Source organism: Gigantopelta aegis, chromosome 9 (assembly GCF_016097555.1).
Source record: "Gigantopelta aegis isolate Gae_Host chromosome 9, Gae_host_genome, whole genome shotgun sequence".
Taxonomy (NCBI): domain Eukaryota; kingdom Metazoa; phylum Mollusca; class Gastropoda; order Neomphalida; family Peltospiridae; genus Gigantopelta; species Gigantopelta aegis.
In genome coordinates, this window is record NC_054707.1 from 22,148,496 (window position 1) to 22,166,444 (window position 17,949).

General features: G+C 37.2%; 1 protein-coding gene across 1 annotated transcript; it reads left to right on the forward strand.

Annotated features, from left to right (window-relative positions):
* Nucleotides 1–809: 809 nt before the first annotated feature.
* On the forward strand, nucleotides 810–14,091 carry LOC121380672 (protein arginine N-methyltransferase 1-like). The gene is made up of 10 exons (XM_041509606.1): nucleotides 810–896; nucleotides 3,781–3,918; nucleotides 4,295–4,450; nucleotides 5,986–6,049; nucleotides 6,846–6,994; nucleotides 7,551–7,638; nucleotides 8,302–8,417; nucleotides 9,624–9,774; nucleotides 10,814–10,938; nucleotides 12,099–14,091. The coding sequence occupies exons 1-10, from the start codon at nucleotides 876–878 to the stop codon at nucleotides 12,180–12,182; spliced, it is 1,092 nt and encodes a 363-aa protein (XP_041365540.1). The 5' UTR covers nucleotides 810–875; the 3' UTR covers nucleotides 12,183–14,091.
* The last annotated feature ends 3,858 nt before the right edge of the window (nucleotides 14,092–17,949 follow it).

The window sequence follows — 17,949 nt, forward strand, 5'->3', positions numbered from 1 at the left end:
CCCCCCCCCCCCAGTCCCACCCTGCCCCATCTTGTACGCTTATGTTTGTGGGCCATGCTCGTCAAAATATGTGCCTGTCAGAGTTGTCACCAAATTAAGATGAAATTTGTAAATATTTAAATAATAAATAGAAGTTTTATGGTGTTTATTATCTGTTATTAACAATGTAATATTAAATTATGTAATTACATGACATTATCATTTAGCATGAAGGTAACGTGCTATACGGTCATCGGGATTCGTTATCGTTTCATGCCAATGCTAAACTTTTAGCTAAATCTATTTCCCTATCAAATGTAAAGAAACCTTTATATAATCTGTCCCACTCCTACTTGACATTTGCTGATTTCACAAACCGTAAGACAACGCCAGCATATGTTTCTGCTTAACCACGTAGGCCTATAATCAACATGTAGAAATGTTGAACAAAATGTTGGCTTCAAATGGTGCGCTGCCACAAACATTTCGTCAAACTTAAGACAAAATCACCTTACCCTGGAATCAGGTTAGGGTTGCAAAATGTTTTTTCTTATTGTTTCTAACTTATTGCGTTATAACTTGTAAAGTTTACAAATTACCACAAAAAATGTTCAAAACAGAACAGTAGCAAAACGATACTATGCTTTTTTTTTCATTAATAAAAAGGGATCTTTTATGTGCAGTTTCCCACAGACAAGATAGCACATGCCACGTTCTTTGATATATCAGTCGTGGGTCACTGGTTTGGACATGGTAGTTGGCTCGTCACGATAAGCAAATTGATATCGTTTGTGTTTCTTTCCGGTATTTTGTAAACCCATAATTATACCCCGAAAGCTATGACGTAGTACGAACCATGTGCGCGATTTTTCATTTCTGAGCAATCGGTGACGGGAATGGCTGACGAACAAATGGAGGTAGTGATTTTCGTTAAGGATTTTGTTTTCTTTTGTTTCCCGTTTTATCAGCAACTAATTACAATTGATTTTGTTTCTAAGCACTGTTATGTTCTTCTGACCTTAAATAATATCGATTACTATATTTTATTTACTTTATTTCCTTAAAAATTTCCATTTATTGGTCATTGCCATTCAGCCCATTGTTACTACTCGTGAAGTTAAAATATCTCAACTTGAGCATCATCCTTACATTGTCAGATTCTTGTAGTCTTTACTAGTTACAAGCTGATATCTATTAATACTAATATTATAAACTTCATTGTTTTTAATTCTATTTAGTTTTGCTTCTTTAATATAAAAATAAAAAAGCAAAATTTTCATTTTATTTTTTGTTTTAAACTGCCTGAAAAATCGCATTCAGTCAGACAGTGAAGGATGGAGAAAATCGCACAACTCCAATCAGAGTTAGATGTGAAATGTTATTTGTACAAACCAGGAATAAAATTTGGTGTACTTTCCGTCCCCCACCCCCCAATATTTGTTAGAATTAGTGTATGTTTAGGATTAGTGTTAGTTATATACAATACCGTTTTAAACATTTTGTTTTATAAAAGCAACAATGTTTATATTTCATAATCCAGTATCACTATTTTGCCTTTGAAATTTTTTACATTATGACTATTCTGTGTAAAATTTCCTCCACAAGGGTTCTTTTGTTGGTTCTTTTGGTAGAAATAGAGCACAGAAGACACAATGGGGCATTATGGGACTGAAGGTTCATTTTATTCCGTAGACGCTTGGTTCATTCCGTCAAAATACACCATATAAGATTTATAAGTATTAAAATGCAGTCTTCACTGTGTGGCCAAATGGTTACAGTGCTCGGCTACAGTCCCGGTGGTCTTGAGTTCGAATCCAGACCTAGCACTACGTTGTTTGTAATGTTTAATGCTATATCCATTTGATAATGCTAATCCAATACCTCAAAGGGAATGCGGGTGGAAAACTTTCTGTTGATACTGTTTAAATGTAAGCAAACAATTGCAAAATTTGTGTCCAGTATTTACATCCATTATTCCAGCGCCCTCAATAGTTTAAGAAGTAGCAGGCTACAACAGTGATGATAGGGGGGGTCTGGGGGTCCTCACCAAGAAACATTTGAAAAATCGAACCTCTGAGATGCATTCTCATGGCCTCTGTTAGCGCAAATCAGTCACCATCCATTAAATAGGCGGCGGCAAAAGCTGTTTCAGGCGACGATTTGCCGCCGGAGACCGGGTACTTTTGAGGGCTCTGTTATTCCTGTACTTTAAGCCATTGTTCCCATTTACCACAATTTTTTTTGGAAACTAACAATATTTCCAGAATTTTTTGAAAAAAAAGAATTAAAGCCGCTAATTTTAGTCGATCAAAGCTATTTTCTATTGCTTTATTATTTCTAAATGATGTGAAATATGAATTAGTGAACACATTGCATGTAGTATTTACATTGTCAGCTTGCGTAATGTCGGGCGAGATATCTGGTAGGTTAAATACACTTTTGGTACTAGGGCTTTAGATTGCACCAAAGCCGAGGCGATAAAGGGTGTGCCCAAATAAGTACAAACAAGCTAACCTTAAAACATTTAAGTGGAATTTACAGTTATATGGCGTCAGACGTGTGGTTAAGGACCACACAAATATTGAGGGGGGAAACCCGCTGTTGCCACTTCATGGGCTACTCTCTTTGATTAGCAGCAAGGGATCTTTTATATGCACCATCCCATAGACAGGATAGCACATACCACAGCCTTTGATGTATCAGTCGTGGAGCACTGGCTGGAGCGAGAAATAGCCCAATTGGCCCACTGACTGGGATTGATCCCAAACCGACCACACATCAAGCGAGTGCTTTACCACTGGGCTACGTCTCACCCCGCTTTAATCAGATTAAAGTAACTTGAAATTCATTTTTGAATATGCACAACTCTTTACCAGCTATTATTAAAATTACCACACTAAAAGTATCCAGTCAAAGCTGGCTCACACTTTCATTCATCTTTCTCATCTATCGCCCTCTGCCTATCATTCTCATTATCTTAATATAAATATAAATAACATTCCAATTTCTCCCACAATTTCAATGTTTCAACCCTGTCTGTATTTTGAGCTGTACACTATCACCTACCTGTCTAAACTTCCTCCACGGGTGCAGTCTCTGTATACTTCCCCGCACCCACCTGACATCCTCGTCCTCTGCTGCTAATGAACCACAGCACTAACTAATGACCGGTAAATTGTGAATATAGTAGGTCGTTACAAGTGCCTCTTAACCAAAATTATGCCAGAATTAACTACTGAAGATTTTCTGAAGTGATCAGACTAAGCCCACTGCTAAAGCAGCTTTAAAAAAATACTAAACTTTATTTTCTGCAATTTTTCAAGGTGAATAGACAAGTTGGCAAGATATTTTTCTCACCCAGAGCTGGCCCTGAAGCTGATGGGTAAATGGCAGTTGTGTGGCATGGATAGCCACAAGACGAGCACCTGTTAGTTAGGGAGACTTGAACTGGGATGTGGAGGTGGACAGTGAAAGAATTTTAAAGATTGGATTGGTCAGATTGGGTAGAAATGAGATGGAAGTTGAAGGAGAGAAAGGAAAAGGGGGCATTTGGATTAAAATTATATTGAAGCAACTTGAAATGCGTTTTTGAATATGCACAACTCTTTACCAGCTATTAGTAATAAATATTACTGCACTAAAAAGACCTTGGTGTGCTCAGAATAAACCCACCCCCCCCTCCAGTTGTGCCCAACATAGTATGATCTAAAGCCCTGGGTACCAGTGCTGGATTCTGTCCTGGCGTTTATCAATATTGCAATATTTTAACAACTTTAAATGCACTTTTACCATGTGTTTCAGGCTACATCAAGTTGTGCGGTAAACGGTCCAGCTGGGGATGCTGTGGTTGCAAATGGCGGCGTTAAAACTGTTGGTGTCGATGAAATGACGTCTAAAGATTATTATTTTGACTCATATGCTCATTTCGGAATTCATGAGGTTTGTTTCCTTTCAACACAGACGAGTTTTAAAGCTGCCAACTCGTAAAGTAAATATTTTTAATAGATCTTGTGGTTAGGGCAAATAAACTGTACAGATTGAGTCCCTGTAAAAAGTTTGTCAAAAGTAAAATTAAATTTGATTAAAATAATGATTCTCAAATAGTCTTTTGTCGAAAGTATACATATATAGATTGACAATTATGTTAAAATACATTTTGCCCCATAATATTGAAACAAGAAATTGTTTTGCAAAATTTAAATAATATTTGACAGTTTTGAAATTTTGCAGTTGGCAGATGTAAGTTCTGCACTAGCATAGCTACATATAGTTCTGTATTTTTATTTCAGAAATATTTTCTGTATTTTTATTTTAGGAAATGTTAAAAGATGAAGTTCGGACTTTGACCTACCGGAATTCCATGTATTACAACAAACACCTGTTTAAGGACAAAATTGTCTTGGATGTTGGCTGTGGAACAGGCATTCTCTGTATGTTTGCTGCAAAGGCTGGAGCCAAGAAAGTTATTGGGGTAACTACCATAGCACTAAACAGGCACCAAACTAGATTTAAAATAGGAGAAAAATTTGATAAAAAGCAAAATAACCATTCATGAGTAATTTTGTAGTATGTTATGAAGTTCTGCATTCATTTGAAAGGAGTGGTGTCGTGGTTAGGCCATCGGTCTACAGGCTAGTAGGTATTGGGTTCGGATCCCAGTCGAAGCATGGGATTTTTAATCCAGATACCGACTCCAAACCCTGAGTGAGTGCTCCGCAAGGCTCAATGGGTAGGTGTAAACCACTTGCACCGACCAGTGATCCACAACTGGTTCAACAAAGGCCATGGCTTGTGCTATCCTGCCTGTGGGAAGCGCAAATAAAAGATTCCTTGCTGCTAATCTGAAAGAGTAGCCCATGTAGTGGCGACAGCGGGTTTCCTCTCAAAATGTGTGTGGTCCTTAACCATATGTCTGACACCATATAAGCGTAAATAAAATGTGTTGAGTGCGTCGTTAAATAAAACATTTCTTTCATTTGAAAGGGTACATAATTATACTCTTGATCAGAAACGTAGATTAAAAAACCCCAAACAACTAGTTTTAGTAATAAAACATTTAAACAACACAACTGAATATTGGCATTAAAATTGTAATTGTTTTAAAGACTTTCCTGAGGGAACAGTATATAGCCCTGTGGTAAAGCGCTCGCCTGATGAGCAATCAGTTCAGAATCGATCATCGTTGGGTTTTAAACAATTAAAAAGAGTAGCCCATGGTGTGGCGTCAGCAGGTTTCCTCTCCAATATCTCTGGACTGGACTTTCTTGACGTAACCCCCTGGTAACACGAAAGGTCGTTCTCGACTTATTTTGATGCCTGAGTTGTGTGTGGTATAAAATGTCTACTTGTACTGTTCTGCCTTGAAATTCCTTTAAAATGAAAGGACTGGTGTGAAAGTTGATCTACAAATGTAGGATATGCTGGCATGTGACCCCAGATATGTATTTACAAGTTTGACCAAATTATACATCATCCGGGTGGTGGTGGTGGTAAACGTCTTTTCAATTATTAAAACTATTTGTGACCATTACTGATTGGAAGTACAGCCATGATATTTGCAAGAACAATCAGTTTGTATCACAGTTTACGCGAAAAGGAAATGGGTTATCAGAATTAATTTAATCAAATTGTTTTGTTTAACGACACTACTAGAGCACATTGATTTATTAATCGTTGGCTTTTGGATGTCAAACGTCTGGTAATTTCGATATATAGTCTTGGAACGGAAACCCTGCTACATTTTTCAATTCGTAGCAAGGGATCTTTTATATGCACCATCACACAGACATGATAGCACATACCACAGCCTTTGATATACCAGTTGTGGTGCACTGGCTGGAAGGAGAAATAGCCCAATGGGCCACCGACGTGGATCGATCCTAGATCAACGTCAATTCTCCAAGGCCTGGATTAAAACCAGCCAATTTTTTTAACATGCATTAAAGGTACATTGGTACATGTGTTTGCTGTATTTTGTTTAAATTGTTACATTAAATTTATTTATAGATTGAGTGCTCCAACATTGTTGAGTATGCAGAAAAGATTATCAAGGCAAACAAACTGGATAATGGTGGGTTTTGAAATTAAACTGTTGACTTTCAACATGAGATGGCTTGTCTTTAATGATCAAATAATAAAACATTTTTATATTAACTTTGTCATGATTCTGTTAGGCCTAAAATTAAAAGATGTGTGTTTCTGGTTTCCCGACCTACCCTAATTTTATGTAGCGACCCTGACATTTTTTGAACAAAATAATTTTTTTTTTTAAATTTTGCGCCTAGATTTGCAACACCTCGGTCTATTACAGTTTCTTAGTTTGATTTGATTTAAAAACAAAAAAGTTCCTATCTACCTAATCTGTTTTTTTTTAAAGGATGAAACTTGAAAAACACATTTTGTTTTTAGTTACTCGAGCAAAAATGCTGTACAATGTATTTGTTAAAAACGTTTGTTTCATTTTCATGCAGTCAGCTGTGCAGTTACAAGATGCACAATTGTAAGAAAATTGACCTGAAATGAACAACTAAATAAATAAAATTGTCTGTTTTTTTCTGAGAAAGTCTTAATTGCTACATAATATGTACAACATGATATAATGAGAAAAAATACTTTAAAAAAAACGTTGGTTTGCTTCCTGGTTGTATTTTATGATTTTCTTTGTTATGGCTCTGACTAAAAGTAGTTAACCCCTCAGCCAATCACCCTGATTGATCTTTGTTTCAGCAATCGCCCTGGTTCATCTTTCTTTGAGCAATCACCCTGGTTCATCTTTCTTTGAGCAATCGCCCTAGTTCATCTTTCTTTGAGCAATCGCCCTGGTTCATGTTTGTTTCAGCAATCACCCTGGTTCATGTTTGTTTCAGCAATCACCCTGGTTCACGGTAAGGTGGAGGAGGTGGTTCTGCCCGACGGTATAGAGAAGGTGGACATCATCATCAGCGAGTGGATGGGATACTGCCTCTTCTACGAGTCCATGCTGAAAACCGTCACCTACGCCAGAGACAAGTGGCTGGTCAGTTCACTCACTTTCTTGTCTGCCTTTCTTTGATTTCACACAACGGTCATTACTTACTGTAATGAAACATGACCTGTTGTATGTGTTGGCATATTTTGGTTTTCTGTTAGGCATAAAAACTGCTGATACATGATTAATGTCAACAGTAGAGCCATAGTAACATCGTTTGTCTTTGAACACAATAGCTATTTTATAATGCAGAGACTTTCAGACAACTATATTGCCAAATGGTAGAAATCAGTGTAATAAACGAACAGCTACCAAGTAAAGTTAAAAAAGTTTTGTTTTGTTAACGACACCACTAGAGCATATTGATTTATTAATCATAGGCTATTGGGTGTTGAACATGGTAATCTGGTCATTACGGATTAATGGTTAGTCATATACTAGTGGTAGAATTTAAATCTAAACAGTCGAGCTGTCTAGCCCAACAGGGCTCTTGTTTAACAATATACTTGTAATGATAATACATGCTTGTTAGATATTACATACTTGTTATGATAATACATACTTGTAATGATAATACATGCTTGTTACGATAATACATTTGCAGGCTCCAGATGGTCTTATCTTTCCCGACAGAGCGACCTTGTATGTGACAGCAATTGAAGATCGTCAATACAAAGATGAGAAAATCAATTGTGAGCTTTTCACTGTATAGGATTAACGTTTTTTTAACCTTAAACAAGTTAAACACATCATTTATTATTAACATTAAAATGTAGATTTTGTTTTTAGTCGTGGCTACTAGACTTTTCCCACCTATTAAATTAGGTTAATGGTGTTTAAAAAATCACACGCAAAAAAAAAACCCAGCCAGCCAGTAAAATCAGGCTTATTTACCTGCATTTGTGCAGTATTTTCTGATCTATATTCCCAATCACTGTTTTACTGACCATGATTTGTTTTGGAAACGATCTATGATTCTTATCCCGATATTTTATTATTTTTGTTGATGGTAGAATGATTAAATGTATTATCAAATTGTTTGTATTAGTCAGCTATCAATTCCTCAAAATGACTATGGCATTACACCATTGATGTCAAGTCAAAATACTTGCTCAAAACCACTTTTTCAACTCAAAAAGTCCCATGTATTTGTCACAGAAGAAACAAAAGTAAATTAGCCATTTTCTTTATTAAAAATGCACAATTTATCAGCTTTTATCACTTTTTGTATGCAAAAATGTCACATTAATTATTCAGATAAATTTTCTGATAAGTCATTCTGAATGAAATTGTCTGAGAGTTTACGAACTATCCGATGTATTTTTTAATATAAATCTATTGATTGGTTTGCTCAGGGTGGGACAACGTGTACGGTTTTGACATGAGTGTTATACGAGGTGTGGCTGTAGGGGAGCCACTAGTCGATGTCGTCGATCCAAAGCAAGTTGTGACAAACTCCTGTTTAATCAAGGTACGTTCGGAATTTGCGTTCAGATGTAAATTCTTATATTTCAATATCTTACCACCTGCTTTATTTATTTGTAATGGGATAAAAGATCTTTTATTGGGGGGGGGGGGAGGGAATTAATACAGGGACCACTTGGTCAGTATCCCGTCGCATTTCACTACACAGTTTCTATTCTAAGAAGGTTATGGTAGTTTTCAGTAGTCATTCTGAATGCTTAGAGACCACTAAAAAATCCTTAAAATTTCATTTAATTTACGAGCAGCCATTTTTGAGATATTAAAAACATTGTCTTATATTTATTACACACACATAGTTGTAATAATTATGATTTATACAGTGATTGGGGTGGACTTTGTAGAGAAAAATGTTAAATGTGTGTTATGAATGTAAGATGGTGTTTTAGCATCTTAAAAATGGCTGCTCTTAAGACAAAATGGCATCATGAAAACATCTTGGGATTGGTGTTTGTTTTAATGTGTGTGTGTATAAAGGAAATATTTGTTGTGTAGTTATAGGTAAAATTAGAGATTTGTAGTCTGTTCGGATAAACATTACAAAAGGTGCTAAGTCCGGGCTCATTTTGTTTTCAACATTTTGATTAGTGACATTTCTAGTCAGTTGAAATTGATTAGCAACTACTGTTTAATCTTCAGGGATGTGATAGCTACGTGGAAACACTTAAATGTGCTTTTTCATTTCGTCTAAAACCCCCGAAAACGTGATGTTCAATACTGTTGACCACACACGGTTCATTTGCTTGTTTTCACGGTTTCAAGTTTATGATGTGTGCCTTATATTAGAAGTTATAATCAGTTTAGATTTGTTAGCGTTGAATGCAATTTTTGGCGGATCACAATTTTCCTCCAGGGGCCGCTCAAGACCCTGGACCCTGGCCGCAGTAAGCTTTTTTGTTCCAGCCCTCTCACATCCCTGAATGTTTTAAAACTGAGTAACAATTTCTACAACTTGCATAGCTATATGGAACAAAATGTACCTTGTTACTCCTTCCTAAGTATTGATATTCATGTAGTTCTAATTGATTGTGTAACTGAACGTTGGTGTAAACAGATTATAACTAATGATAGATAATGAAATGCCAACCGATTCCCAACACTAGTATGAACTGTTGAGTGTTTTGTAGTCTTGTTTTAGCATTATAAAGGTTTCCTTTTTTTGTTTGTCATTTAATGATTTCTGCCCCACTTTCAGGAAGTGGACATCTACACTGTAAGGGAGGAAGACATGGAGTTTTCTTCTCCCTTCCATCTACAGTGTCGCCGTAACGACTACTGCCACGCCCTGGTCACCTTCTTCAATATAGAATTCACAAAGTGTCACAAACGCACAGGATTCTCCACAGGTATTTTCACGATGAATGCATTTTGCAGTCATATAATTGCTGTTTAAATAAATCATTGGTCAACTGGTCAACTATTTTGTAGAATACATTGGTAGAATATCAGGGTGGGATTTAGATCAGTCGGTTGAGGTGCTTGCGTCACAGAATCAAACCGCCTTGGTGGATCAATGCAACTGATTGGAGTACCATAATTGGTCAAAGGCCGTGGTATGTGCGTTCCTGTCTGTGAGAAAGTGTATATAAAAGATCCCTTGCTGTATTAGAAAATATGTAGCAGGTTTCCTCTGATGACTACGTTTCACAATGACCAAATGTTTGACATCCAATAGCCGATGATTAATTAATCAATGTGCTCTAGTGGTTTCGTTAAACAAAACAAACTTTAACTTTAAAGAAATCATTTTGTGGAATACATGGTAGAATATCAACATGTCGCTGTATTGTTTTTGTTTGGTGCCATCCATAAAGCACGCACACCCTGAAGGGTGGAAAGGGTGTTCAGTCAATATGCGTATGAAGAGAATACAGGGGAAGGGGGGCGTATTGACAGAATACAAACGCCAAACTCTTAATTGTATCCAATTGTACTTTTCAGTGTGAAAGAATTTTGCAGGGCTAACTCTGGGTGATCAGAACATTTCGCCAAATTATCTTTAAAAAAAAAGAAGCAAAACCTAGAGCTATTTTCCTACCAAATATAATATTACAAGTTTTTTTTGGTCAAATCAAAATAAAATTTGCCAGTTCTCAAAATTTGCAATTGCCGAGTGGCCGAGCTATCCCTGATTATGTACACCTGTATATGGGGTGGTGTCGTTGAATAAGACAAACTTTTTTTAATATGTCAAAATTACCAAATGTTTGACATCAAATAACCGATGATTAAATAAATCAATGTTCTCTAGTGGTGTGGTTAAATGAAACAAGCTTTTAACATTTCTAGTATGCTCCTGGAGTGGAGTGGGTACTGTTTGCAGACATGTGTTATATTTGTTGTGCAGTGCAGTAGCTGTGTATTTTACGTTTGTGTTTTAAACAGCACCAGAGGCACCGTACACACACTGGAAACAGACTGTGTTTTACTTAGGAGAAAATGATCTGACCATCAAGAAGGGAGAGGAGATCAACGGCATGTTCACCATGAAACCCAACAAACAGAATAATGTAAGTCTCTACTCACAGATTTTCTCACTTAAAAAAACTTGTTTAATAATGTACGTCTCAACAGTGTAGATTTTCTCACTTAAAACTAATTTAATAGTATTATACAACATATTGTTTGACAAAGATGGTTATTTTGAAAACTGAATTTAGCTTTCCAACCCTACATTGCTATTCTGCGTTGTGCTTTATAAAAGCTCATTTTGACTACACCCAAAAAACCGGCCTCGGTGGCGTCGTTACAGGCTGGTAGGTACTGGGTTCGGATCCCAGTCGAGACATGGGATTTTTAATCCAGATACCGACTCCAAACCCTGAGTGAGTGCTCCGCAAGGCTCAATGGGTAGGTGTAAACCACTTGCACCGACCAGTGATCCATAACTGGTTCAACAAAGGCCATGGTTTGTGCTATCCTGCCTGTGGGAAGCGCAAATAAAAAAATCCCTTGCTGCCTGTCGTAAAAAGAGTAGCCTATGTGGCGACAGCGGGTTTCCTCTAAAAACAGTGTCAGAATGACCATATGTTTGACGTCCAATAGCCGATGATAAGATAAAAAAATCAATGTGCTCTAGCGGCGTCATTAAATAAAACAAACTTTACTTTACACCCAAAAATGTTTAGTGTTGCCAAATGTCTGTTTTTAAATTTTTGCCAAGCACAGTACATTCATTCATTCATATTTCCCGGCATTTTGCACACAGCACTGGTAGAAATAATAATAATAATAGAACAACACTGATCAAGACTAATCTTAATAATGGCCACTTTATTTTTTTGTTTTTGCTTGACAAATTCCTGAACATTTTAAGTTGGTTTTCGGCAAGTAGTTTCACTTAGCAACCATGGCAGAATGTCGCAGTCATTTTCAGGAATTTATAGCCAATTTTGACAGCTAATTTGACAATATATTTGACAGCAACCCACCCCCTGCCCCCACAAAATATTGGAATATGAATCTTAGTTTCCGAAAAAATATTCTGGTCAGAAAAAGCTTATGGAATATTTTCATTTTGGTAGGATCTGATTTCATGTTTAGTAACATTTTGGAATATTTTCATTTTGGGTATCTGATTACATGTTTAGTAAAATTTTGGAATATTTTCATTTTGGTGTGATCTGATTTCATGTTTAGTCTAAACATTTTGGAATATTTTTTATTTCAGCGTGATCTGGATTTCTCGATTGACATTAATTTCAAGGGTGAACTATCCGACATGGCAGAGACATTAAAGTACAAAATGCGATAGACATGAGAATTTGAGGTTTGACTGCATTTCATTGACTCCACATGGTTTTGAGCACGCATACTTCACAATGCCACGGCATCGAAGTAATGGATTGTAGACATTCTGTTGTGATGGTGAAACCTGTGGTACCGAATATCACTGCTTTTTGATGCCTCTATATCTGTTACCACTGGAACTTTTGATGTACAGGAACTAAATGTTCTCATAAAATGTTCCTGTTATTGTCCAGCTTAGATATAAAAAAAAAAAAAAAAAAAAAAAATGAATTCTGGTTATTGTTTTAAAAGATAATATGATATATTTGTGTTGTTAGTCCCAGGCTTTAGAAACTGGGATACAGACATGATTACATCATGTTAGTTTTCACGGGTCCCTATAATTTGACCTCAAGACTAGGGATATAGGGAATTCGTGACACGGGATTTAAGTCTTCAATTATTTGATCTTCAGTCACTTTGCTGCTCATTGGTACATGGTTTTACTAAGGGGATGTTTTTGGTGGGGGTGGATTTCTTTGAAATTTGATGTCTTTTTTTTAATACAGCATTCATAAGCAAAACATGGTTATTATTTTTTAGGCACTTTGTATGAATATTATTTGGCTTCTGGTGGATTTGTCTTGCTAGAATGATACTACAAAGCTTTAGCAGAGAAAACTCAATTTTCAATTTTTATTTTGTCATGTTATAGCTGCAATGTTACTGAATCTTTGAGTCAGTCATGTCTTGGAAGTCCCAACATTTATCTTGTACCTCACAGGGTTATGCTGTGAAGCCATGATGGTCGCAGCTGTTACTGAAATGTATCATGTATGTTTTCATTACTCTTCATTCTTATTTCTCATCCACTGGATTATGCCCGAAATTCTTGACTACATCATAGTGTACACGCAGATACTTCCTCTGTAAAATGCACTTCAATGGATTAAAACTAAAACTATCACCATAGAATGCGAAAAACCTTGACTTCTGAAATTTAGGGTTTCAGCAAAAACCTGAAAGCTTGTTATTCAACTAAAAAAGGCTCACCGCAACATTTTCTAAAAAAAAAAATTGTGTTTACAGAATACCATTTTCATCAAATTACTTTTACTGCCCAGTTGTTGTTTTTTTGCATCATACATGTACATCATTGGTTTATTTACACCACATAGTACTATACCATGAATATCATTTTCCATCATGTTTTTGTAAATTTGAGAGTACCAGATTGTTGGATATTCTCATCTGGTCATTTGGTACCTTGTGAGTCGTTTCACTACTATTTGTTTAGCATTATTGTGGGGAATTTGCTGATAAATGTTAGGCATTATTATTTGCTTGTTTCCTTATTGTTGGCATAAATTGCTAATGCATAAAAAAAAAAACCCCAGTATTTTGAGGAGTACTGATGATGTATTGTATTTTCTTCGATATTTAGAATTTGTTTCAGTGAAAGGATGAAATCTTTATCCATTATAAAATATTAAATGAGAATTTTCTATTAAGATATTTCAGTATTGATACAATTTTTAAAATGTTCTGTCGACAAAGAAATTTTTACCAATTATGAAATTATGAGAAATCCACATTTGTAGCCAACATGAGTTTGAGGGAAACAAAAACATTATTTTTTGGAACCAGGTTTTTTTTTCATCATATGTCTCGCATAGGCATTGGAAAATTACAGTGATGGGGATGAATGGGTGTGGGGAGGGTGCTATATATTTGATTTTCAAATGGGAAGTCGGTACCATTGCCCCCCCTCCCCCCCTCCAATCCTGTCTTTTTCTGATCTCCATGCCTCATTACATTAGTCACACATTTGGCGCAGTGCTGAAAAGCCTGTTTGAGGACATTGCAGTGTTATTTGTACATAAAATAGCTTTTTAACTGTACACAATCATCAAAATAAAAGTTGTTTTTTTGTATTCGGTGTTTTAATATCAGTGTTATAGATTGCATTTTAATTATTTGTTTTTGTGAACAATATTATAGTAGAAAGGTGAGTATGTCGTGTGGATGATCATATTACAATGGCAGTGGGGGTTGCTCACAATAATAAATATGCTTGTGATCCCGACCATATGTTGGACTACAGGTAGTCATACGTGGAAACGTGCTACGGTGTTGCACAAACTTCATTATTTTGAGTGCTCGCATGATGTGCTGGGGTTGTTGGTTTGAACTGGATTAGCAGACCCATTGCATTTGTTTCCAATCCCAGCCAGTGCCCAGGGGTGGATTATGCTTTAGGTAAGGGGGTTTCCGAAACAATGTGTAATTTGAAATGATAAAATTTTACAGGATCTATCTATCTCTCTCTCTCTCTCTCTCTCTCTCTCTCTCTCTCTCTCTCTCTCACACAGACAGAGAGACAAGAGAAAGACTGTTTCAAACTGATGCATACATCGGCCTACTTAATACAGTTGTTAAGGGGGGAGGGGGGGGGGGAGTGTCCGTGCAACTTGTGCCTCATATCTTGTATAACAAAGAATAGTTTGTTGGAAAATGCATATAAAAGATCCCTTAATACTAATGGGGGTAGGGGGGAGAGGCATAGATGTAGCATATATCATCTAAATACTAGTCAGTATTGCCAACTGTTTTGAATGATTGATCCAATAGCTAATTATTGATTAGTGTGCTCTGGTAGTGTTGCTAAACCATTTTGTAGCTTTGCTATATTGTTGAGCAGAGCCCTGTTCCACAAAGCTATCTCAGCCCTAAGATCACTGTATGCACTAAGGTGATCTTAGTGCTAAGATCGCTTCGTAGAATGGGGCCCTGAGTTTTTCTAATGCAGATTTGTCTGGCGTCTACCCATCAACATTTCCTTTGAAGTATTCTAGAGTTTTTAATGGAATCTGAAAATCAATGTGCTCTAGTGGCGTCGTTAAATAAAACTAACTTTGATGGAATCTCTACAAACTTTTAGAGAGATTTTGGAAAATACGAATTTTTAATTTAAAAACCTTGAAAATCTGCAAGTGAATCTTCTAGAGTTTTAACTGGATAGTTATGAAGCACTGCAATGCTTTTCTGGATCGGTCTTCACAAACTTAATAGATATTTTAGAAGTTTTGTTTTGAGTGAATAGTTCTGAAAGTGTATACTCTTTTCTAAAAGTCAGTTAACCAAGTTACCTCAAACTAATAGATTTTATGGGGGTAAATTAAAACTCCCATTAAATTGCAAATTTAAAAGTGAGTCTGGCGTTTTAATCTGTTCAGGCTCCAAAATACAAATAGTGAGATATTTTGGAAGTTTTTAATTTTTGTATTGTATTTTTAATTTTTTATAAGAATTTTAACATTGAAAATTTGAAAGTCTCTTTTGAATTGTCTACTAGTGACAAATACAGATTAAATAGTGGAGCTCTCTTGGCTGTATCTTTATCCAATATAGTTTGTATTGGGGAGGAGGATTCATATAGGTACGCATTTTAGTGGAAATTGACGCGATCATTTTAAAACAATTAAAAAACCCTCCAAAACTAGGCCCAGTGGTGAAGCGCTCGCTTGATGTCTGGACCCATTGGGCTATTTCTCATTCCAGCCAGTGTACTACGACTAGTAGGCTATATCAAAGGCCGTGGTATGTGCTATCCTGTCTGTGGGATGGTGCATATAGCATATATACTAATAGAAAAATGTAGTAGGTAAAACCTCTCAAAGACTACTTCCAAAATTACCAAATGTTTGACATCCAAAAGCCGATAATTAATAAATCAATGTGTCAAAATGGTGTCTCTCGTTAAACAAAACAAACTTTTAACTTTCTTTGTTTCGAGATTTGCTAGGTGCGGTAACTCGGTATTAGCACGATACAGATGGGGTTGTTTCCCTTATATTTTTTTACTTCAATAATTTCGTAACGATTTTTCGCCAATGCAACAAAGTTAGGTCCTAACACTATAACATCTGGGGCCAAATTCATACGGCTTTATTAATTTCACTAAAGCATCGTTACAAGTCGTTTTGAATTGCACTGTTAGATGACAACGTTGCAAGAGTTGAGTGAATTGGGGCCCCCAATTTCACAAAAAGTCGGTCTAGTTTTGCACATAAACGTAAATTTACGACTAAACCACATTTTGTATTATTATTAAAAGTACAATAAATATAGTTTGAAGTACACATATTTCATTTTCTTTTGTCCTTAGAATGAAGGAAGGAAATGTTTAATTTAACGACGCACACGACACATTTTATTTACGGTTATATGACCTCAGACATGATTACGGATCACACACACAGAGAGGAAACCCGCTGTTGTCACTTTATGGGCTATTTTTTTTTTCGATTAGCAGCAATGGATCTTTATATGCACCATCCTACAGACAGGATAGTATACTACTCAAAAGAATTTAAGGGTCAGACGATATTTTCGACATTATTTTCTGAATGTCAATTATATTAGCTAGACCATAATGTCACGCATGGTATTATTCCATTTTGACGAAAGTGGGTCTAAGCAACCCATAAATGAATTAAAATCCACTGTCATTGACACTGTCGACTAGTTCTAATGGCGAAAACATGCTTACATTTGCACGTAAATTAGGGCGAAAGCGAAAGGTCTACTAAGTGCCCATAACTTGCTTTTTCACAAAACGCTTCATTTGCACGCTTTGCACGTGTATTCCATGTTCCCAATGCTGAATTTCCGTATAATTGGAGCTTGCGTTCGTGTACGGTGCACACTCCAAATTCGACAATGGTACGACTTCAACTGACTATCGAAGATCGAGGAAGGGCTATTGCTTGGCTTCAGGATGGCAATACGCAAAGAAATGTTGCTCTGAGACTTGGTGTCAGTCAGAGTGTCGTTGGCCGACTGTGGCAACGGTACCAAGCAACGAATTCTGTTCGAAATCGTCCACGTTCGGGAAGACCCCGAAGCACTACAAATAGAGAGGACCGCTACATCACCAATATGGCTCTACGTCAACGCACAACCACTGCACGCCGATTACGTGACAATCTGCGGACTGGAACTCGAGTGTCTGATCAAACCATACGCAATCGTCTGAGAGCCAATAATCTACGCTGCCGTCGTAAGGCTGTTCGACCACCACTCCTACCACGTCACAGAACGGCCAGACGTCACTGGTGCACGCTTCATCTGCGGTGGCAACGTGTTCAGTGGGGTCGAGTGATGTTCACTGACAAGTCCAGGTTTAGTCTCCAGTTCAACGACGGTCGGGTTCGTGTCTACAGACGTCCTGGGGAGCGCTTCGCTGACGTTAACGTTAGACAACGTCACCGGTTCGGTGGTGGCAGCGTCATGGTGTTGGACGGCATCTCTATCCACCATAGGACCCCCCTCTATGTGGTGGATGGCAATCTGAATGGAATCCGCTATCTGAATGAGATTATCCGGCCGTTGGTTCTTCCAGGCCTTCAGCAGATTGGCGGCGGGGCAGTTCTGCAGGATGACAATGCCAGACCCCACCGCGCCAGGGTGGTAACGGACTTTCTCAGACAACAAGGTATCGCCAGGATGGATTGGCCAGCATATTCGCCTGACTTGGCCCCAATAGAGCACGCCTGGGACGAATTAGGCAGGAGAGTTCGGGATAACCATGCCCCTCCGGCCAACCTTCATGATCTGGGTCAACTTCTTATGGCAGAGTGGCAGGCCATTCCCCAAGAGTTCTTCAGACGTCTGATCAACAGCATGAGGCAACGATGTGTCGAGTGTATTCGCGCCAGGGGTGGATTCACACACTATTAAACGAATATTCTAATGTGTAAAATCCATGTTTGACAACCTTCAACTTTGAC

Excerpts from the sequence above, each read along its gene's own strand:
- LOC121380672 (XM_041509606.1), top strand. The coding sequence starts at position 876 with ATGGCTGACGAACAAATGGAG. Across the intron at positions 3,919-4,294 it reads CTCATTTCGGAATTCATGAG|GAAATGTTAAAAGATGAAGT; the intron begins GTTTGTTTCCTT and ends TTTTTATTTTAG. Across the intron at positions 6,050-6,845 it reads GGCAAACAAACTGGATAATG|CAATCACCCTGGTTCACGGT; the intron begins GTGGGTTTTGAA and ends TGTTTGTTTCAG.